The sequence below is a fragment of the Prinia subflava genome, chromosome 7 (assembly GCF_021018805.1).
Source record: "Prinia subflava isolate CZ2003 ecotype Zambia chromosome 7, Cam_Psub_1.2, whole genome shotgun sequence".
Classification (NCBI taxonomy): domain Eukaryota; kingdom Metazoa; phylum Chordata; class Aves; order Passeriformes; family Cisticolidae; genus Prinia; species Prinia subflava.
This window is the reverse complement of record NC_086253.1, coordinates 27,506,380-27,530,091: the sequence shown is the minus strand read 5'-3', so window position 1 is coordinate 27,530,091 and position 23,712 is coordinate 27,506,380. Positions and strand designations below refer to the sequence as shown.

At 40.3% G+C, this 23,712-nt stretch overlaps 1 protein-coding gene across 1 annotated transcript in view; it reads right to left on the bottom strand.

Moving 5' to 3' along the window:
* Window positions 1–23,712, bottom strand: part of KIT (KIT proto-oncogene, receptor tyrosine kinase) — a 55,368-nt gene that overhangs the window by 11,850 nt on the left and 19,806 nt on the right. The window contains exons 3-14 of the mRNA XM_063401945.1: window positions 21,208–21,486; window positions 18,501–18,637; window positions 15,677–15,836; window positions 12,665–12,854; window positions 11,883–11,998; window positions 6,561–6,675; window positions 5,180–5,373; window positions 3,994–4,100; window positions 3,774–3,900; window positions 3,411–3,515; window positions 3,213–3,323; window positions 1,429–1,579 (exon numbers count right to left, since the gene is read on the bottom strand). Of these exons, the coding sequence (XP_063258015.1) occupies window positions 1,429–1,579; window positions 3,213–3,323; window positions 3,411–3,515; window positions 3,774–3,900; window positions 3,994–4,100; window positions 5,180–5,373; window positions 6,561–6,675; window positions 11,883–11,998; window positions 12,665–12,854; window positions 15,677–15,836; window positions 18,501–18,637; window positions 21,208–21,486 (1,792 nt within the window). The remainder of the gene's footprint in view (window positions 1–1,428; window positions 1,580–3,212; window positions 3,324–3,410; window positions 3,516–3,773; window positions 3,901–3,993; window positions 4,101–5,179; window positions 5,374–6,560; window positions 6,676–11,882; window positions 11,999–12,664; window positions 12,855–15,676; window positions 15,837–18,500; window positions 18,638–21,207; window positions 21,487–23,712) is intronic.

Sequence of the window (23,712 nt, the reverse complement as noted above, 5' to 3'; positions counted from 1 at the left end):
CAGCAGCTCAACTGGCAATTGAAATGCAGAAGACAAATGGTAAAAAAATGTTAAATTCAGAAATTCCCAAGTTCCATAGGGGATTCATATGTATTTCAAAAAATCAGCCAAGGCTTGGGATAGCCATCTGCTACATTCTTTTAAGTTTAAAGTTTCTTATTGCTATATATAATTCAAACATAGAGATTTTCATACTATACGGTTTATAAATATACAGTTAGGCACCTTTAGAAATGATGCATGTACTTTGGCATTTTTCACTTCATTGCCATTAGAATTCATATACTTCCTTAGCCTGAAACATCTGCTTAAACAACAATAAATGCAGCCACTGAGCCAACATGGGAAGGAGCAATGAGATCACCAAGAGCTTCAGTTGCCACCAGAAACACATCTGACACATTCAGCAGCAGTAAATACTAACAGGAGAATTTTGTAAATACTCTGCAGTTAATAACTCAATTTACAATCTGTAGTTTGTAAACTCAGTTTACAATAACTCAGTGTCCTGAATCAGCAAGATCCCTTCACTGAACAGAGGGCACACCTCCAATGGCAAATCACAGCCTTATGTTCATCACTCCAGTGGTCCCAACCTCTCTGGGGCATCACCAGCTACCCATTTATTGCAATGGCACAAACAGCTTCTATGCCTTGCTGGGATAAAGAACTTTTCCAACTCCTTGGGTCTGCCTGCTTCTTTTGTAACTACCAACACAATGTAATGGGCCCACTGGGGCAGTAAAAGACTAAAATTTAGAATGGGCAGGTAGTGTAATAGCCCCCAGGTTTTGGTAAGCTGCCTTTCACTTTGCAAAAGGAAGGAAGTCTGCTTGGAAACGCCCTTGGAAAGAACTCTGGGATGGTATATAAAACACACCAGTTAAAAATATACAGATGAATTAAGTACAAGAGCAATCTCAGAGTCATGACACAGGATGTTTCACCACAAAATGCAGTGAGCTGTCAGTGGCAGCCTGATGCTGACATTTTAAGACACTAGATTGATTTTGTAAGAAGTCATTTCTGAAGGCAGGAACTTGGGAGAACTCAGGGTACTAACAGCCTGACACTGGGAAAATTGTCATTCAAGCTGCTAAATAAGCACAACCAATGTTTAATAACAATAAACACAAATATGTACAAAGATTGGAGCCAATGAGGTGCATGAAATAACTGCAGAAAATTTCATAAAGAAGCAAAACAAATAGTGCATACAACCCACTCTGTATATAATGACATTCTGTTAGAATAAAGCACCCCCTGAACACATAGCCTCTTAATTAAATTGTTTTCTTGTGCAGCAGAGAATCGTCAAAGCCTGCTGCATTAAATGTTTCTCCACACCTCTTGTCCCTAATAAACTTTGATTTCTCCTCCTTCCCAATCTTTTAAAAACACAAGAACATTTCAGCAGGTCATACTTACGCTGCAGGCTCTGACTGATGCAAAAGGTTCTCATAAACAGCTGCATCTGCATGTTCTTCATGTTTTGGACAAATAAATGAATCCCGTTTCCGTCTCAGAAAATTTAAAAGATCACCATAACAGCAATATTCTGTGATGACCAGAGTGGGACCTGTAGATGCATGTAAGATTTAGAAAGCTGGTGAATATTGTTTTTAAAGCAGAGAACCTTACATAAAGCTAGCATTCAATGAAGCACACAGGCTGGACTATTAAAAAAAATCACACTGCCTAGCACTGTCTAGACTTGGAAAGTTACAGAAAAGTAACCAGCGTTTTCCTTTTCACAGATGAACAACTATGGTCCAGCTAAAGCTGTGTCCCAATTAATGTTCTGCCCCTCAATAGCATTGCATTGTACAAAAATTAAACAAATAAGTCTTCTTCTGTTTCTTCATGTGATAATGTTTCTGGCCAGACACATCTGTTTGATTTTGCTCACTTCCTGAAGGAAGTTATTTGTTCCAAATGTTAAGAGTAATTCAAGCTTCAAATATTAATCCTTTTGATTCACTTCTGTTTGCAGTAGAGCTTCACACTCCTTCAGTAATGTTTTGGAAATGATGTAGAGTGTTATATTCCGCAGTATAATAGGAAAAATCATTCAAACAGAACAGCCTGCTGCAACAGAAAACTACATTGAACAAGGCCTTAGAGATGAAACAACACGCAGCGTAATTACATATTCAAGGTCCATAGCTGGAGTCATTCATTCAAAAGAGGTATATCTGATCTATAAACATCCACGCTGAAGATGACTTGATTCCCCTTTCTGATTTCATTTTAATATTCTAAGTTTACTCTGTACCATCGTTGCCTAACCTTACTGGTTTATTTCCATTTTTCTGCAGTTAAAAATTATAGCTTTCACAGTAGCAAAAGAAGTGTCTGTGGAGTCATTTTGTTACAGACACCACATTTTTTCCACTGAGAAAGACATGCACTCAGGCCAGTGAGTCTACTTAGTTGGCTGCTTGAATAAAATTGTTTCATCCTATTTTTAAATCATTAGTTGTGAGAAATGTTTTGCCTTTGTCTAAAACTACAAATTTTTACAAGCTCCTTTTCTTTGAAAAATGTGTAAGAAGCAATACCCTCTTTCATACTAAAATGCATACAAATTAAAAATACATGTTTCTATCACTCTCTATTGACACTTCAGGAGCTTTCGTAGCTTCTATTATGTAAGGAAGCAAATTTATGAAGTTAACACTAAATGTGAAACATTAGGGTTGAGCAATACTTTATTTGGAAAATTACTTTCTCAACTTTCTGCTGCTTAGAATTTACACCTTTAGTGGTGCCTTAACAGATGTGTTTGCAGTTTAAACATAAAGCTGGAAGACAAGACAAGCCTGTTGACTTCACCTTGGATACCAGCAAGGAACCAGCCCTCATTAATGAGGAACAGTGTGGTGGAGGTAAAAATCTATACTGTACATTTTGTCATCTCTCAAGAAGAAAGCACCCAATGGTTCACATAAAAGAGAATAAAAGCAACCTTCCCATTTAGCTGCAGTGACAGTGGTCTTACTACTGTTTTTACAATGAGCCAAAAATCTAGATTTGGTAAATCACAGGTGATAATTATAATAATCTGCAACGTAAGTAAGAAATGTAAGATTTTAAGACAAAATTTATGATTTCTACACTTAGAGGTGCACCTTGGATTCTTCTTCACAAAGTTCCTCCTCCTGGCAGTAAGAAAAGAACAGAAACAAACAATAATCTGCAGATAACCCCACCTCCAATCGTGCAAGCTCCAAGCAGATTCACAATATTAATGTGGTTTCCAAGGTAACTCAGCACTTTAAGCTCTGACATCAAGGCCTCTCTCTCCGTTAAATGGGCACTTGCTGCAAGGCAAAGCACAGCGTTCAGTATGGAACACACCAACCAGGTGGAAGAGAGAAAACACCATACAGTACACTACAGCAACTTACTTTTCAACATCTTCACTGCTACTGTCATAGCAGCATCAGACTTAAATAAACCATAGGCAGTGGCTTCAACAACTTTCCCAAAAGCTCCAGCGCCAAGGGTTTTACCTAATAAAGCAAACACAATACTCTGTAATGACTTTGAGTACTTCCTCCTGTAGGGCTCAACATTTGATTTTGTTGTATCAAGGAAGCTATTGCAGACACGCCTGCTTGTCTTTTGTCCCAAGGCAAGAATGAGCAATTATCACTATCTGCATTATTGCACAACACCTTTGTGACAAAACCCTGCTGTGTTTGACCAAAGTCTCATATGACACCTGAAGGTTCTACCTTGCACATGAATTTAAATAAATCTAAACTAACCAAAACTCAAACGGTTCCTAGGAAATTCCCATTTGTGATCATAAGGAAGCTGTGTTGGATCTATGTAAACATAGTTGTTTCCATGTATTTCTTCAACAACTTTCCACTGAACTTCGTACTTGGGTTTCTGGAAAAGAAGGAGAACAGCTGTTACTACTAAAGATTCCACAAGTAGTTCACACACTTTTTTTGATTTGGGCAAAGGGGTTTCTGATTTTACCTGCAAATATATGTACACCAGGATCATGACTACGATGCACATCAGTCCTGCAGCAACTCCAAATGCAGTTAGTAAAGGAGTGAAAAGGGTATGTGTACGGATTTGCTCTGGAAAGAAACAGAAAATTCTCCTAAAAATACTGAACAAGAAAAACTAAATTAAAAAAGATGCAGGTGGAAATCTTTCCTTGGTTCTTCTTTGTGAAATACAGTTTGGGGTTTTGACTTTCCCAGATGCGCTCCAGTGTATCATAATGTCTTTCCTGAATGAGCTGTGGGAGATGGAGCTGGCACAGAAACCATGCAGTTCAATGCCTTCTGGGTCTCAGCTTCATTAATTCAGGAGGTTTGGCACTAAGATCAGTTAATTCAAGGGTTTGCGTGATCTCGGTCAAGTTAGATTAAAGAAAGAAGCTTTTATCTTAAGTCCCAATTTCTTCTCTTCCCCTTTGCCCCCACCTAAGTATGATCACTACAGCAAAGTCTTTACAAGAAGAGGTTGTGCCAAGTAGTGAAGAAATACCATTCTACTACAACCCATCTGCCCCAAATCTGGCATTATTTGTTTGTATGTTATATCTGGGTGCAACAGAAAAAGAAAGAAGCAGAACATTTGGTTTTGCAAAGAAGAGCACAGCTTTACAAACACATTTCAAATCATCTATGTTCTAGTGGGTTTTTCTTCTCCCCCACAAACCTACAAATACCACTACAAAACTCATAAGCCCTGTTGCAGTATGTTGTTGTTATTTCTTTTATAGCAGCAGGACACTTAGGCTCCAGGCAAGTTGGGGACTGCAGTTTTCCTGAGACATTGTAAAAACCTAAAATAAAATGCAATTTTTCTTTGAAAAAAGGAGTGATGGCCTAAATAGTCAAAACACACAGTGACAGGAAAACAAAAGGGAGAGAGAGGGGGAAAGCCAGGGTAATGCTGTAGGTGGTTTTCCTCTGTGCTGCACAGACAGAAGAAACCCACCTACTTACTGCACTGCAGAACAGGTGCCATAAAAAGAAAGTACCACAATAGTCATTGAAAAATTAAAGCAAGACTTTGACAGGCAGAGCACGCAACATAGTATGTTATCATGTGCTCAGCCACAGTACTGTCAACTTTCTTACAGCAAAACCACTTAAAATCCTTTTCCAGAAAGAGCCAAACACCACCCATGTTTTGTGGACATTACCTTTAATAGCAAAGTTGAAGAAAGCAGAGCTCCTGTCCCCATTGCTGGAGGCCTCACAGCACACAGTGCCGGTGCTCCTGAACATGCTGGCATTAATGGTGCTCTCAACCAGGACTCGTTCAAATGACGGTGCTGATGAATTTGTGTAACCAATTTTGACATCCATGGGGGATAATGTTGGTGAATCAAAACACCTGGAGAAACAATATTGACATTGACCTGCAGTGGATTGCTACCTGAAGTGCCAGACCAACTGAACAACTCTGGGTCTACAGAGAGATTCAGCTTAGGATCTTAACCCTGAAACAGCCTACTCACAGTGTCTCATGGTCTTGTATGTAGTAGGAGAAATGGATACATACACCTAGCCTGGCCCAACTGGAGACCATGACGTCTTTGCATTTGCTTTTGGTTAGACACACCTACAGGTCTGTAACTTCTCTGTGGGTTTTATACCATTCAACATGCATTTTCAATTCCATTGTCAAGCAGTTTGGTCTATTACCCACTTCTGAAAATGTTCCCCAAACACCATCTTGTTACAGCACCAAACAAGTCCATGATATACATAAACACCATTAAGCTTACATGCAGTCAGAAAATAGCCAGCTCTTTTCTATCAAGATCTTGCTTCTTCTTCATATGTCACATGTTTACTACATAGCACATATTTAAGATTATAAAAAAGGTACTATTTGAAACCATTAAGAAAATAATTATTTTAGAAATAAAACAGATTACAGCGGTGGGAAGGAGATTGTTTGCTAGTATGGTACCTACAACCATTACTTGCTAGTATGACACCTATAACCATGGTGGAAGTCAAGCAAAACCTTAAAACTTGCTTCACAAATGCTCACTCACTTCACAGTGAAACTCTACAATCTTCTTACAAATACCTGGTTTTAAAAACATCCGTCTTTACTCATAACAACACTGGATTTGTTTACTTGTCATATGTTTCATGTGAACAGAAATCTAATTACATTACGTCTGGAAAAATTACTTCATTACACAATAAAACAAATTATAACAGCCATATTCGCAAGTGATTCTCTGATTGCCATTCTGTGAAATTGCATATAGAACATGTGTCATTTGGGGCCAAGCAGCGTGCAGCAGAAACTTTGGCTTTTACTTTTACACAACAGAAAGTGTTGGTTATTCCCCCTTCAAGGACAGAATACAGAGGAGAAAAATTAAATGTATCCCTGCCTTCTCACAAACTACTACAAATAATGCAACGCCAAAAAGCATGAAAATCATGATACAACATTTGAATGTAACTACTACCAAGTCATTTCATGTTCTTAATTTTTAATTAGCAATTGGACGTGTTGCATCTAAAATAACCTTTGGAGACTCTTTTTACTTAACTTACCTCTGCTCAGTTCCTGGGCAAAAATACCAGTATATGGTAGGGGCTGGAAACCCAGCTGCTACACACTGAAGAACACCATTGCTAAGTATATCCAGAGTGAGAATCTCAGGTTTTGCTGCAATAAAGAAAAGCAATAGTCATCCATTAGAGGAACACAGAATTTACACTGCTATTTTCTCTTCACACCAGCAACCTGTGTGTCTCATAATCCATAGAATCACTCAGGTGAGCAAGACCTTCTTATGCTCAAGGATGTCTGGGTCTGAACTGGCGTCCTTCAAAAATCGAACATCTGTGAAAATATTAGTTCTTACACTGAATGCTTGGACTGGACCTTAGAGGAATACCTCAACTCCCCTGACTATTTGATTTGATTTGATGAAAGATCCTAAACCTAAGATTTGATGAAAGATCCTAAAAGCTAAGAGCTTAAACAACCCAAAGAAGTGTGTGCTTGAACAACAGTAAAGTTCCCATTCCTGCACAGCATGACTTCACCTGTCTGTAAAAAGGACAGTTTCTTCCCAGTTAAAAGCCTACTAAATCTGTCAAACCACATCCCTCTGACGTCTGAATGGTCTATTCAATATTACCACTGCAGCCAGGAAAGGAAGTACAATGCAAGGCAACCAGGGCAGACCTCCCGACAGAGGAGACACATCCCTCTAAGACACTGAACTGCTCACCTGCCTGATTCTCTGAAACACTGCAGGTAGAGGAAGTCAACACTTGGCTGAACATACTAGCTTTCCAAATGAGAATCTGTGATTGCTCTGGTAGTTTAGAAAGCAATTCATCCAGCCAATGCCTTCTCTCACATCCTGCACAGGAGTTAATGCTGCAGTTGTTTTAGAAGCCCCTGTTTCAAGAGTAGCAGAAAACCAGTGAAGTCGGCTGGGCTTCAGTCATTAGCTCACCATGGGTTTCAGCCAAGAGTACCACCAACACAGCAAGGTTTTTTTCCTGATGAAATTGGAATTAGTGACCTTACTTCCCTTAACAACCTTATCTTCCTTGCAAAATCACCTGAACAGAAGTTAATGAAAGAAACTATGAAAGACTGCATTGCAGTGATGCTGCTCACCTGATAGATACAAGAGCCCATTATCAGTTAATATGGCTTTACCAAAATGTAAGATGAACTCATAATTCTAGAGAGCAGTGAAGCTGTATAGACTGCAGTGGGAAACCATACATTTATTTCAGATAAAACCCATGTACGAAGACTGCACAGTGTTAGTTTTTAGTGAATATTCTACTCCCTGATTAAATTAATCAACAAAGCACACGTACATTCTCAATCACATACCACCTCCTTCTGACTCATGTCACAGGAACCGAATGTTCTTTCATTTCTAAATCCGCATGTTGTGTTTTATGCAAAACACCAAGAACCAAACATTGTTGCAAAATGTTGAGACTGATTTTCAGCATTACTCATTTGGTGAGGAACTTTCTGAGAGCACACAGCACCTAACCCAGTCTCAATGCTCACAGAATGCAATTCACATTTCTGAAATTCCAATCAAAATGGCTGGATTGTGAAATTGTAATTAGCTAAACTACAACCCATGTGCTATTTGTTTAGGTATATGCTGTATTTTCAGCAACATTACAGCACAACGTAACTCAAGAAATGAGAGAACTGAGAGGTCAAATGTAAGAGGCATCTGTGCATCAAGCCCTGGAACAAACACTGTGCCAGAGTTCGTCTCCATGTAACATCTGAAGCTGAGGGAAACAAAAATGCCCATACTAGTTAGGCTCTTTCCACTGTAAAAACCTAGTGCAATAAAAGCCTGTCTACATGGCCACAAGCCCACATGGACTCATCCTGCAAGAGTGGAAGGAGATTTCAGGCTATGCAGCGCAGGCAGAGCGGTCCAGCCTTGGTGCCACAGGAAGCTGAGCTGCAGCACCTCTGGGAAGTGCTGTCCGAGGAGCAGCTCTGCCTGTCATGTGCTGGTGAAGCACTTTGATGTGGCAATTAGCATGATCAGCCTCTCCCCACCAGCACTGAGGGCTCCCAAGCCTCCCTGGCTCTGAGGTATTAAGGGATGCATTTCACTTGAGGCAGCAGAGAGCCCCCCACGCCAGTACCCAGGGGGACTGAGACAGCTGCTACTGCACTCCTCACGGGCTGCTCCTCTGCCAGCTCAGGCCATGCACACATCTCAGCACCTGCACCCCTTTCTGGCAGCCAGAGCACCTTCCTCAACCACCAGTGTAGGTACTTCAGAGGATGCTGCAGCAAAGATGGACTGGCTCTCGTAAACAGATGCCAAGCTGTCATCACACATCTTCTTTTTAAAAGGAATTTTACTGTGCTAGATTTTATGACTTGCACTGCCTAATTACCCCTCCTGCTATCAGACAGACTTCTAATGACTAGATGTTGCTAACTATTCTGACTTTAACCCCTTAAATATTTCACATTTCATTACATTGTTCAGCATATATACATACTGCCTCCTATAATCAGGCATTAAATGTCTTAAACTTCTAATTTCACTAAGTTTATTAATTGCTTTTCAGATTTTATTAATGTTGATTCTGAATGTATCAAAGACAACTTATAAGAGGTCATTCCTATTTTAATTTAGTGTTCTATATAATGAAATTCTGCGTTTAATTGCTTTCTATTGCCAGTTTCCCTTTCTTCATTGTTAATGAAGTAAATGTCTAAAAAGTAACACTTAATAGGTATTGTCAGTCATCCCAGACAAAGAGAGAGGTTTTTTTTCCTGCAGGAGCTACATTTTCTGGATAGGAACAAATCTTTTTACTATATCACAGTGATTCCTCATTGCTCACTGCATAATCCAATGACAGGAAAACAGCTGAGCTTGGTTTCATGGGATCTATAATACCATGACCAGTTTCCTCTTTGCAGCAGGACCCCCAACTGCATAGATAATGTTTTGTTGACTATAATTAAGCTGAGATATTATTTTGCACTAAATTCAGTTACTAGTTGGAAGATTCCTCTACTAATTGCTAGATACACCATACCTTACCACTCTGGAGATTTCTACAGTTTTTTAATTGTAACTGAGTACAGCATGCTGCTTGTCAAGCTCTAATTTTCTTTTTGGCTCCTAATTTTAGAGCTGCTTACCTCTATACATTTATTATGAATTACTACACTATTTAAAAAGCAATTTAGTATTGTTTCAGATTAGCATATGAAATTGCTAAATATGTTTAAATCCAAAGCAAATACTTCTGCACTGGGTTTTTCACGTCTTTCAACAAATGCTTTGGCATCAGTATTTGTTTACGTGAAGACATTCTCCTGATTATGAATCTTGTTTTACCTGTTGGGTTATTTTCTGCTGATTACATGCCAAAGCTATAAATGTAAACATCCCCAGCTACATCTAAGCAATTTATGCAAAATCCCTGACAACAATGTCAGGTGAGGACACACCATTAGACCAGGATCTGACCCACCCATACATGACTCACCTGTGGCAGTTAGTCTGCATGTTGTCATGCAGTTTGTGTTTCACAGCTAAATGATAAGCATTTTACAAACCAGTGAAACCCCCTTTTCTAAGGGTTATCTTTGTTAAAAACAACCCCTAGAGAGACCAATCTATTAGTCTCTTTTTTTTCAAAATGTTTACAGGAGCTTGGTCAAAATGCCAAAAGAAACTTTTTGAGTTAAATGCATCAAATCCAATTGCTTCAGTATGGCTGCAATCCACCCAGGGCCTCAGTGCATGATAACATGGGCTCTATGAGACTGCTTAAGTGTCCTCATGGCATCCTAAGACTGATCTTGCTACTTGCACGACCAGTAGTTGAAGAAATAAGGAAATAGACTTGAATGCTGCTGGTTGTATGGACAAGCCATTTAGAAGAATGGAAGTGTCTATGCACCACCTTGCCTTGTCCATTCTCCTCTATTCTCTTCCTGGTCTGGTTTCCTAACCATGATCCACAGGGATTTTCAGCTTTTATTAAGTAGCACACGCCTCAAAAGCAGAAACACGGAGATCTGCATTGAGAACTGACACCTGATGATGCCAAAACTGTGAGACAGCGTTTTTACAGTTCTTGTGCCCAGACTATAGGCAACCTGCAATTTCTCCCATTCCTTCAGAGAAATTAAACTTCTGGCTCAACATTTTGTTCCATTAATCTTTAAAACACCAGAATTATCCCTCACGACTGTGACCCACATTCACCCACTGAGACAAAGGACATCTGAGATCACAGGTACCCTTACCCCAGAAATCAGAGCTAGGAAACAGAAGACCCAATGCACGTGTCAGCATTCACAGATGAAGGAAGAAATACCATGTTCTTAAAGGACCCTAATGACACTTCTAGACCCAAACTATGTCATTGCTAATAGAGCGGCTACAAACACTGATCTTCAGTGCTAAATGAGAAGAATTCAGAAATTAACAGCAAGGACTTGATGCATTTATGGAAGTCTTGACAGTCCACTGCATAAAACTATGCCTAAAAAAGGACACATTGCTGCTAAAGCACAGCAGCAACACAAAACTGCATTTGCAGCACATTCACTTACTTTCGATACAGTTCCTCCTGCTGGGTTCAAACCTCTTGGCTTAATTTTCCTTAAGCTTGGCCTTTAGCAGCAGCCAGTATTTGTCTGCCTTGTGCATGAAAAGCTCTAAGAGGATGGCACCACTAAGGACAGGGTTTTCTGAAGGTTTCACTGAATTAATTTTGAAATTTAGCTTTTGTCTTAAAGAACGCTATTTGGAACTGAGGCCATTGCTCTTTCTTAACAAGCATGTCCCAAAGATGACAACACACACACTTGTAAAGCTATGCAGATTTCCCTAAAACAATGGTGATTTATACTATTATACAGAAGTATTTAGATGCCAAAAGGCATCTAAATGTGAGTAATTCTCCTGACAAGCTTTCAAACTCAAACAAATTAAGAACAATTAAAAGCTTAACTTGGTTGCCAAAAATGCAAATTATAATCCCTGTGTATCCTGCTCCACCTCAAATTGTAAAAGGTTTATGATACACACTTATTTTTGAGATCATGTTTCCAGGTGCTACAGGGTTTTTTTTTCCTATATAAACAACCTAGCTGCTCTCTGGTAATCTCTGGAATACATTTGCTAGAATATAAGGTCATGCTGGATAGTAGGTGGATTTGTGTGAGTACTCTGCACTTTTATATCTTGACATTTAGTTTTCCAGCATGTGCTTCACTTCAGAAAGCCTCTCATATGCTGAGGCACACTGTGACATCTTGTGCATACATTATGTTGTATAAAATACAATGACTGTGATAATGAAATATTTCAGACTGTTCACTTTACTTACTTTTCACATAGACATTAAATGTTACAGAGGAGCTGGCATCAGAGTTGGACACAAAAAATGTGTAAATGCCTCCTTCTGTTCCTTTTAATCGTGTAAGGTGAAGTTCACTTGTGTAACTGTAAAGAAAAAATTTAAGCATTACTAAGACACACAGCTTGCTCTGAACAGGCAATCGCTGCATGAAAAATAAGGAGGGAATTTTGTGCAGACTCTTATCTCACATTATGACTGCCACTGCACTTCCAACATCCAGAAGTTTTGCCACTTGTAACACCCAGATGTGTGCCTGGGTGGCAGCTGAGCATCAGGCTCAGACCGTGCATGCATCACCACCTGCTCCTCTTTTCACTGAGGAGGAGACCCACGTTCACAACCTAGGCTACATGCTCCAGGAGCTGCACTGGATTTTTGGAAGACAAGGGATCAGGAGCGAACAGTGCCCAGCAGAAATAAAAGCAGAAGATTTTATCCAGAGCACTGGAGTCTGCTGTGACAGTGAAGGGAGTTTCTGCATACAACCAATCTTAATTCCCTTTTTTGCTTATTGGACAGGAATGTAGGCGAGTGGTGAGTAAACAGAATGCTGGTCCTCAGATGGTGGGGTTAGCTCGACGCTATTCCAAATGTAGGTCGGCAGACTTTGCACCAGTTACTGTGGCAAGCCACATATACTACATCTTTTAAAGTCACAATTTTCTCACCATCCCCATTTTCCTCTTTCCAGAGCCGACTCTAGTCTGCTGTCCCAAAGTGAAATCGACACCTACAGCCATGCATATTACCTGTTATTGCCCACAGTCTTGAACTTGACATCATGGTCTGAAGAATTCTGTAATGTTTCGTTCATGTACATCCAGACTTCCTCCTTTGGTTTTGGATATGCCTCATATTCAACTGTTAAGTTTCCATTTTGTCCTGCATTTATATCTATTGTGGTATTCATTGTTGCAAACAAATGGACAAATCCTTTAGCTGATGGTTGTAAGAGGAGGAGAAAAACAAATTCAGGGCCATTTAGAAGACTGTGAGTACTCTAACCACACTTCCACGACTTGTGATCAAACATGCAACTGTGAAACAGGAACCCTTATCTGCAAAGCAGAACTTAAACCCTTACCTGCCAAAACCAAGGCTACTAGCTACATATAGCATGAGTCACAGGACTTAAAGCAGCCTTGAGTGCCTTTGCATAAATAATTCCATCTTCTGGTGACAAATACTTTCTATATGCTTTTGTAAAAATGCAACCATGTGTTTGATTATACTCAAGTATCTCTATTTTTTCAAAAATTTGACTTGTTAACTGTCTGGTGTGAAAGCAACATTACGAGAAAAAGCAAACTAAAATAATTTATTACAGTATAGTAGAGTATTAAAGCTTTCTCTGTCAAGTGTAATTAAGAACAACATTACAAATGAAGCTATTAGAAGCTGTAATTAGAGAAAAATGTGCTAAGTCCACAGGCCTGGATACCAGTCATCTTAAACTAAGGCATTTCTGTACATCTGTTGCTGGGACTTAATCTTTCATTTGGCACATACCATTTATCACTGTGCAGTTCCGTTCCAAAATATCATGTCTAACAACATCCTTGCTGTAGTGGTTTTAATTTCATTAATAAACTCATCAGATTGAGAATTCACTTTAAAAAGACAAGTTTTTCAGTCCAATTACAGAAATTCATAAGGGAATTATCAGTTTGACAGGCAGATTGCAATTACAAGGGAACACATTTACTGAGAGCTTGAATTTAGACCTAAAGTCAATCTCAGATCCCTGCTTCTTCCCACTTTCTAGTAATCAAACTGCTGTGGCCAGCTGGGCACCCGAGCTTGGGAAAACCAGAGCCAGTGGGGCTTGGTGAAAGCATATGGATCTGCCAGAGCACTTGACAGATGCTTTGAAGAAGAAAGGATGAAGTAAATTCATAGCAGGCAAGTATGCTCTAAAATGGTCTCCATCATTAGAAAAGAGGAAAAGATTTCAAATCTGGAAACTGAAGGTTTGCAGTTTCTTTGCAGAGCTTTTTTTAATTTTCTGTATAAACACAGGATTCCCTATGTAAGCTATATTCAAAATCAGCCCCAACTCTCTTCAAATAAAATTTTATTATAATGTTCTTGGTCCCTGTAATGCAGTTCTAGTACCTTCTACAGTTTGATAAATTAACTGATAGAAAAAGTAATCAGGCATTTTACAAAAAATACACACTATTTCTTGTAGAATTTTTGGCTAATGTTAAAGCCACAGTGATTCAGTACCTATTGCAATCCCAGATCTCTCTCTATGTACACACCATACACCGTTTCCCAGGACCCTGGGAGCTGGCACAGTTCAGGTAAATACAGTCAGTTTAACAAAAAAAAGTAAAAGGTATCCAAAAGTTGGAGCTTATGTAAGTCAAATTTGAGAGGGTGGAGAGAGAAAACTATCTTAGAAAGGAAAGATTCCACCTTTTCTCTGGCATTTTTTATTAAATACAAACTTTGTATTTTACTAAACAAAAATTTTATTTCTCACTTTTTATAATACCATGCCTTATTTTAAACTCCAGACTTTCCAAAGTCAATCCTTTTTAAAGCTACATTTGCATATGTAGTAGTACTAAGAATTTCTGTAGTGAAGAACTTCCCTCCTCTTATAATAAAAGCTTTCACATTGATCCCCTTAGGGAGAACTTCTTTCATACTTCACACTGTTTCACTCTTTTACATATGAATGCAGTCTCTCTTGTAAAAAAAAAAAGAGGAAAACATCCCTGTCATTGGAGCCCTACCCCCTCGACCAGGCACAACAAGGTTAAGAGCACTCAAACCTCTGCCTGTCTGCTGAAGATCTGACCCACACAAGTCAAACACTTCTGTTTTATTTACGTTACCAGGGAAAGCAAAACAAGCAGTGTGGCCAGAGTGCCTGTCTGTGCAACAGAAAAAACGGATTTGAAAAGGAAAAAAAGAATCCAGGGCTACACTTCCCTCAGTTACTGCACCCCTGAATGGAACTGAAACAGTTGTAGCAACTACACAGACCAGAATTATCTTATTAACTACACCAACATGTCCTTAATTGTACTCAATTTATCAAATGAGCAGGTTTCAGCAGCTTTAAAATCCAAAAGGCACCGTGTGTCACCCAAGTTAATCTATGGCAGACTCTAAACACATCTGTTAGTAAACAAGAGGAGGAAGGGAGTTTGCTCACTGTTTAGGGACATGATCTAAAACATGAAGTGATGGATAGTGGGTTTAATAAGGGGGTGACGTCCAGAACAATTTCATGCTGTCTATGTGCACCACGATGTTGCTCACAGCATTATTTTAAATAGAGATGCAAATACAGCTACTACGTAAGAAACATTGGCACACTCAGTGAAATTCCCTGCGCTTGGAAGGCAGCTATTGAAGATGTGCTTCACACTTGTGCTGCCAAATTACTTAAGCATAGGGACAGTACCAGGAGAAGGTAAATTAATTGCTTTGTTAAAATCGGTTTAAATTTTAGATTAAACCAGGAAGGGTGAGACAAACCAGAGGGACAGAAACACTGCTGGGTGGCTGCTCTAGTATCACTTTCCAATAATAAGCAAAGGGTTATAGAAGTTAAAGCAGTCATACACACCACAACTTCCTGAGCCATCCCATATGGTACCAGCCAGCAATAACCTCTAGGGAAAACCAACTTTACTTGCTGAGGTTTGAGGAAAAGGAGAGAGACAGAAGGGAAGGCTCCCCAGTGTTCTCACTTTTCATCTCCTGCTCTTAGAATTGTTAAGATTTCTACAAGAAGTATTTACCTAGAGCTTTCAAGGTTACTGTGGCATTGGTTCTTCCGAAAGAGTTTTCTGCTTGGCATGTGAATTCTCCAGAATCATTAACTCCCACTGAACGGATGTTCAATGTTAATTTCCTTTCGTATCCATAATCACCCAAATTTCTGCTTTTGCTCGTAACAATCTGTCGGTAAAAAACAATTAACATCTAAAACACTGTGTATGCATCATCTTTCCTAGATAAATTAAAAATAGAAGTAATTATAACTTTGCTACATTAATATTCATAACTTTAAACCGGAATTTTAAGCCAGAGCGACAAACCTGTCACTAGAATCTCTCCATGCAAAACAAGTGTGTGATCAGCTGCCTTTGGGAGATAATGTCCTCTCCCAAGTCCTATCCCCTCCCCATTTTTTTTTCCTCCTCGAGCTCCCTTCTGAGGCAAGAATGTGGAGGTACATGGGGTGGGGGGTAGGGTGAGTTTGGGGCTGTGCTCACCTGCCCCAAGAGAGCCAAATGGAGGAGACCAGCCCAAGCCAAAGAACCAGACCTCTACTTCTTCAAATGGTCCCATCACCTGATGACAAGGCTGTTGTGTCCAAGGTCACACCCAGATCATTCTGGCTAGATTTCCAGTACTAAGGTGAGTACTGGTGAGAGGGTGAGTAACCAACTGAAGGTTTTATTTGCACAAACAGCACTTCTAACTGTAGGGCTTGATGCAAAATGTCCACTGGGTCCTGACCTTCCTAATGCTCAGAAGCTGAAGCTCTTGTACCAAGTCACTGCATCTCAGAAGTGTGGTTCACCCCTCAAAAGGTGCCTGAAGCTCAGCAACTCTCTAATGGTTGCAAAGCTTCTCAGCAAATGACTAGAGAGAATTTAAGGTCCTGGGGCTTCATTTTAACCATGTTGCTGTATGTTCCAAGGCCACAGTGTCTCCTGATGGCAGGCATGCTGCAGAGACCCTGCTGGCAGCATCCAGACCCACTGCATCCTCCCTCTGGTACCTTCTCTGATTCTTGGTCCACAGCAATCTGAATTTATTAATCTTAAAGGAAACTGGAAGCGTCATTCTCTTAAATATGTCACGATTCTAAACATATGCACAGAAAAATAAATAATGCTTTGAGATGCTGACTTTAGTCTCTGTGAAAACGTTCGGTATGATTGGAAAGACTGATAAAATTTACACTGATTAAACCAAATGCAGATTTGGACTTACTAATTTTCTAATTGAATTATTGCAATTCTTGGAAGTTCCAAGAGCTTCTAGACAAATTAAAGCTTCTCAATGCAATTTTGATTCCTCCTGACTTATAATAATCACAAGAGAAGTATATTTAGTAAGGATGTGGTTGCTAATAGCCAGACTCCTAATTTTCCAAAGTGGTGGGAACTTTAGTCATACATGCAAAAACCATTTTGGTTTTTTTTTTGCTCTCATCTATTCAAGACAAAATGTAATTCTGAAGCTACTTAAATATGAAATTTATGTGTCCTCTTTCAACACAAAATTTAATTTGATAGTATTTCAAAGACAGCAGCTCCTGCTATTTACCAGAAAGGACAGAAAAGTCAAACTTATTGTGAAAATACTTTGTGGCTTTTACACCTTAAATGAAAAGTTATAAAGCACAAAAAATGAATAGAAGGCCTCAATTCCATCAATCTGTAACACAGGAAAGGGAGGGGAATGAGAGAAGAAATGAAATTCTCAGATGAAGGCCTTGCACAGGAACAAAAGCAGATCTGCATGTCCCAAACCACCTTTTTTCACTTAGACCTTCTCAATGTTCAGAGCTGTGGGGTGGGATTTCTGGAACAGCACTTAGCAAGAACAGCTTTACCAGAGCTGGTGGATTAGCTAAGCACAGCATGCCCAGCCCCAGGGAACAGGACTCCTGCTTGTTATGTGCCTGAGGAGATGTGATTTATCCAAATATCACAGGAGTCTTTTCTTCCATATACATGGGCTGAGAATTATGCATTCTGGTCACTACAACTAGCAGTAAAAGATCAGTCAATTAGCATGGGAGAGTATATGGTAGGAGTTATTAAAAGGTCTCCACAAAGGTTTTGATTAATTTAAATTTCAGGGTACACTCAGAAGATCAAGAAGCATTCTCAAAAACAACCCAATGTCTGCTGCTCATTTCAAGGCAGAGCTGGCGGCACACTGGCTTAAGAGGGAAGGGAACCTCTCTGCCCCTTTTCTGCAAAATGGTTGTGCTGCCAGTATCAAACTCCTGGAGCACTGAGCCTCTCAATAATTTAATTTGGTGATGCCAGTCAGTAACTATCACCTATCACTGGCAGACAGAAGCCAGTTCACTGGTTCATTTTCCAGAGGTTTTCCAGTTAGTGAGGCACACCATGTAATTTAAATGAATTAATCATTCCTGCGAATGCTTACTACTATTCCTGTCACACACAACCCCATGCTAATTAGAAGGTATTTTACTGTTAATGATAACAACTAGAATATGTAATTTGCAGTCCATGTGTTGATATTTGCAGCTTCCATTGACTGCAATGTGATGTGTAGGCACTCCATGCTTCCATTTTTAGGAAGCTCAACAGAGGTCACCTAAATTTCACATTGAAGAGCCTAACTTTAATTTCTTTTTGGAAAGAGAAGCCCATGCAGATGCTTTTCCTCCCAGCCATCCTCATGGGAACAGAACAGTTGTTGCCCTCTCACCAGTCTGTGGGATACTGAATTTTTGTAAATGCAACAAATCCAAATCAGCACAGCATCAGGTACCCAAGACAAGCATGTGAATGACTACAGAGAGTCTGTGTACTGTGCTGAGGGACACATGATACACTTAAAGGAACTTACCCCACTTTTGTGAGAAATCCAGCTAGCTTGTACACTGCTATCCACATCTGTGATTATGCATGTAACTTCAAATTCTTCCCCCTCTTTGAGAAGCTCATAGCTTTTTGATAAGGTGATGACAGGAAGAGTTTTGTGAACTGGAAAACAATTTAGAAGTTTATTACTTTTCATTAGTCTCAGCTCTTCCAGGGGGGATAAAAATCAACAGTCATTAATTAACTTTCCAATAAAATCAAGGCTCTGAGATGTATTCAAATTTTTTAACATACTACACAGTTGTTCCTTTACAACAAGCACATTTCTGCTTCAACCTCACTTCAAATTATACTTAAAAGTTAGATAATACTTGTTAGTGCATAGCAACTTGCATGAAGAAACCTGAATGATGTTGAACCATCAATGAGACGATTAATTTTGTGACAGTGATTAAAAAGTAGCACTCTGGAACTGAAAACACCGTAAGGATCAGTCATTGAAGAACAGCAGCCCAGCACTAACTGCAGATTTTAATTACAAAACACTACAGCCAACAGAGAGTACAGTCTGACAGCTCCCTGAAAAGCTCCTGATGGGCAGCCTAGGAAGGACAGGTACAGCTCAAGGACTTCTGCACACCTGTGCCTGAAAGCACCACAACCTCTGCTACAGTGACGGCTTGCAGTTTGTCACCCAAAAAGCAGGTGGCGACATGCAGACGTGGGGCAGCTGTACCCTGCTCTGCTTCAGGATGGCTTTTGTCAACACTCAAGATGTATCTGAGGACTGTGTGTCTCCTGCCTCTGCAAAGCTCTTCAGCTCTTCCTCTGTTCCCTTTGGGGGTTGTTCTTCTATTTTCTTCATCCTTTCTTCAAATTCTCCTCTTTTATTATACTCCAGTTATCTTCCCACTAGGGCTTTTGCACAGGAAGACAAACTGTGAATGCAGCATGTATCAGATAAGGTCCTCCAGACTCTCTTTCTGCCTCTGACACGACTTTTGTAGTTATCCTGGGTAAATTGTGCAAAACTCAGGAAAACCCCATGCTTCTCAGCCATTCATACTTTAACAATGTTCTTCTCATGTTGCTCTAAGAAGCTACAGACGAGAACAAAGAAATATGTGTGCTCTCTTCAGATATAAAGGCTCACACAAAAATCCCCCTCAGCATTCAGCAGTACCCAAGTGACAGGAGGATGCCAGTCCAGAAGGCATTCTATGTACTCATCTGCCAGAAACATCTCTGGACATCCCCAAAAAAGCCCTAATTCCATAAAGCCCCTCACTGTTTTGAGAATGGCTGTACATAAACACCCCCTGTGCTACCATAGCTGTTGTGTGTCTCAGTACTCCTGCACAGCTCCCTGTTTCACAGATGCCTCTTCAGACTCTCTGCACCAGAAGCTCACATCTGAGGGTCTGAGTGCCATGGTTATAACTACAAAAACATTACCCACCAAAGTATCTCTAATGGATTTAAATGTTGAGCCAGTGAGAAAGTGGGAGTTTTACTTGGTGAACTCAGTAAGGACTGAACACTACAGCACAGTAATTACAATACTGAGAGCGACAATGTCGAATTTCCAAATCATAAGGAAAAGAAAAACTTGCGATAGCAAACTCCACACTTGAGATGGTACTCACTCCTCAACCTCTTGCCTCACCTCCAAGGAGAATGGGCAGGTCACACGGACACTGCCATGGAGTAAACACCAGTGTGTGCCCTCATCAGGCCACAGGACAGCTCTTCTTCACCAGCACAAGGTGACGTGCAGCTGCCAACCCCTGGCACGATGCAGGCAGCAGGGATGAGCACACCAGCCTGCTGGCCCAGCTGTGCTCCCCCTCCTTCAGCAGCAGCCTCAGCTGCAGCAAGAGCTGGTTCCAGTCCAAGTGTCCACAGCTACACACTCAGCTACATCTCATTCATGAGAACAAACTCATTTACTTGCCCCTGAGGAAATGCCAAGCCAGCCAGGCTTGCTGAACTGCTCCCTCCACTTCCCTCCTGGGTGTTCACCCAGCCCAATAATGACACACAGGGTGAGGGCAGGCTCCAAACTGCCCAGACAAAACCGGCCTGTAAAGTCCTGCAGACAGACATCAGGCTTCTCCTCCTTCCCAAACCCAAGCACACAACCTTAGGGCACAGTGGTATGTGAAGGTCAAGTGTAGGGTATCACCAACAGGTTTGCCAAGTGTAGAGCTGCGTGTAGCAGCTCAGCCACAATGCATTCACCATCATCAGCAGTGCACACAGCTGCTGTTGTGACCATCTTCACTCAATAATATGAAGACAATGACCTTCTCCTTCCACAAGCTCTGCCTCTTCACCAAATCCCTCTTCTTCAATGCCATCAATCAGTTTCTTGCTACTGTCACTTGTGGGCAACAGACACAGGAGTCAGGCACCAAAATAATTTTGCCTGCATAAACCTCAGGGTGCTGGTTTGCCCTCAGAATTTACCAGCATAAGCCATATTTCTTATAATGATGAAAAAAATGCTTGGAAATCACCAGGAGCAGAAAATAAAACTCATCATGGCCAAACCTTCTGAACACAGCCACAAGCTAAATGTCACGAGATAAATCTGTGCCCTGACACAACTTGCCCAAAACAAGCTTTCTAAGCTCACCACTTTCCTTTGGACAGCAGCCAGGCTTCACAGCCCTTCTCTACACCTCCTGGGAATCAGGGTCTCTCCAAGAAGGCAAAAAACCCTGTGTTACCTGGTCTCACATTCAGGAAGATCTTCTCTGATATCTTCTCAACTCCATTGTGCCTGGCCAAGCACTGGTAGCAGCCCTTGAACGACCTCTGTACGTTCTTTATAACAATGCCTTTCTGGGGATTGGGAATGAAGGTCATATTTATGGGGAGGCGTTTGCCATCACATTTCTTCAGTGTGAAATTCGTAACATTTGGATCTGTTAGTGGGCACACTAGCAGGATGTCACTGTCTTCTTTTCCATAGATCAGAGAATCAACGAGGAAGAGCACATTTGGATCTGTGAGGAAACACAAAGATCTGTCAGACAAGCTGGCATGGGAACTTCTGACTACTCTAACTCTACAATTGGACACTTGTCAAACAAAGTTTTACTTTCAGCCAGTAAAACTGAGTATTGCCTAACTCATGTTTACCAAGAGATATTAAATTTTCTCCTCAAAGAGCAGCACAACAGGAGATGTGTACTTACATTCAATACCAGATACACTAAAGAATCATGTGCACTAAAAATAATCTTACTGATTTTTTATTTGGAGATGGAGGGCATTTTTTGCCTTGTTTATGTCCAAAGTACCCCCACAACAGTAAACAGATTTTCACAGACCACTAGAAGTAATTTGCTTTTAGCTAGTGGCAGGGCTGTAAAGTTTCATGCCCACAGGAGGATTTGAAAGAAATTTATGAGCAAATGGAAGTTGAAAAGCACCTAAATTATGGCTTTCACTTCTGTAAAACACATAATCTAAATGAAAACACATTGCTACCAGAGGAAGCAGCAAACAACTTCTCTCTTTCTCTCCGTTCCCTGAAAGCATAGACTATTTTTAGCCTCCTTAGAAGAAAAACTGGGCATACAAACAGCATATCTGATTGAGAAAATCATCATGCAATCTTTCACAAGGGACCTCTCCTATAGCATTTCATCTCAGCAAACCACAGCACACAAACATATAGTAATTTCAACACTTCTACAATGAAAGTTGAAGCCCATGATATGTCATGACCTTGAAATGCTAAGAAGCTGGCAAACACAAAAATAAAGGAGTGTGTGATGACAAACACTCTGTAGAAGTTTATTTCTGGTTCCACCTACCCTCTCTACAGAGTAGAATGAATTAGGAAAACAAAAACAGAGAGAAAAGTTTTCTTTCTTTTTTGCAAACATGCTTACAACTTGAATGATTAGAGATCAACAAACCATGGCTTACCAAGGAAGACTGAGAGAATTTGTTTAAGACGATGGACAATGTGTATTTGGTTTAAGACAAGAAGTACCAGACTGAAAATGAAGCCTGGGATGTTTATGTAAGCAATTCACTACATCAGGGGTTCCTCATCACTGAGCAGAGGTTACTGGCTGGTTTCTAGCTTAGAGTGAGGGTGGTAGCTTTAGCTGAATTTGATATTACCAACTAAGAAGCTCCCACAAACTACAAATTTTGACACATCAGTCTAGAATTAGAGGATGGAGACTACTAAGAAATGAAAAAAAAGTAAATAATTTCTGAACAGAACTAAAATGTGACATTTTGCACAGAGATCTTAAAAGAAATGCTATGACTAGCTGTCACTTCAGAGCTGGAAGAGGATGGATTAAAAGTGCTCATCTAAAAGTCCCTGCCAACAGACATAACTGATTGCTTTCTACTCAGTCCCCCTTTCTCCAGTATGGACAGAACCAAGATCTCTTCATTAGGCAGAAAGTATGGCTTCCTGCAAATCAAAAAAAAAACCCCGAATTTTTGAAGATAGCAGGAACAAAGACCTGTTGCACTAATAGCTGAAATAGCAGGGAAGGTCTGGACTGGAGCAAGCAGAATTGCAGAGGTGCTCTCCTGGCATCTTCAATCCCCATCTGGAAGGGAATAGTGCAGTGAGAAGACAAGAAAGGGATTCCTATAGAGAATCCAGACACAAACAAGGCTGCTCATGGTCATACTCTTCCTTTCACAGCCTTCTACCCCATGGACATCTTGGGTTGCACTTGCCTTCTGGCCATCCTGCAGGTTCCAACACAAGATATGGCAGTGTTTATCAGTGCTTCCATCTGAAAAGACTTGAGATCAAAATCACGAGATTTTTCTCTCTTACGCAGGAGTCTGAACTATGATTGCTTAGATCAGGAAAAAAATGCTTTTATAGATACAACACAGGCACTTTCTGCCAAAACAGAAAGGTGAAGCAGGTACACATCTACAGTCTGTCAACACTGTGTCATTCTTGGTCTCAGAAACAGAAGAAATTTGGATTCAGTAGGTTCAGAAGAACATAAGATATCAACATATGCCACCATTTTAGGTGGCACTATGCAGGACCGAGGTTCTCGGTCCTGTTCTCTCTTCACTCCCACCTTTACAAACAGCAAAGTACAATGGGGTGTTTGTGGCAACCTTACAAGCAGCAGAGCATATAGCAGCATCTTACAGGTGATGTAAGATATCATTAAGCCACGCCTGATGCAAAATGCTGGTCAACCTCACAAACATACTTCTTTCACAGCCAG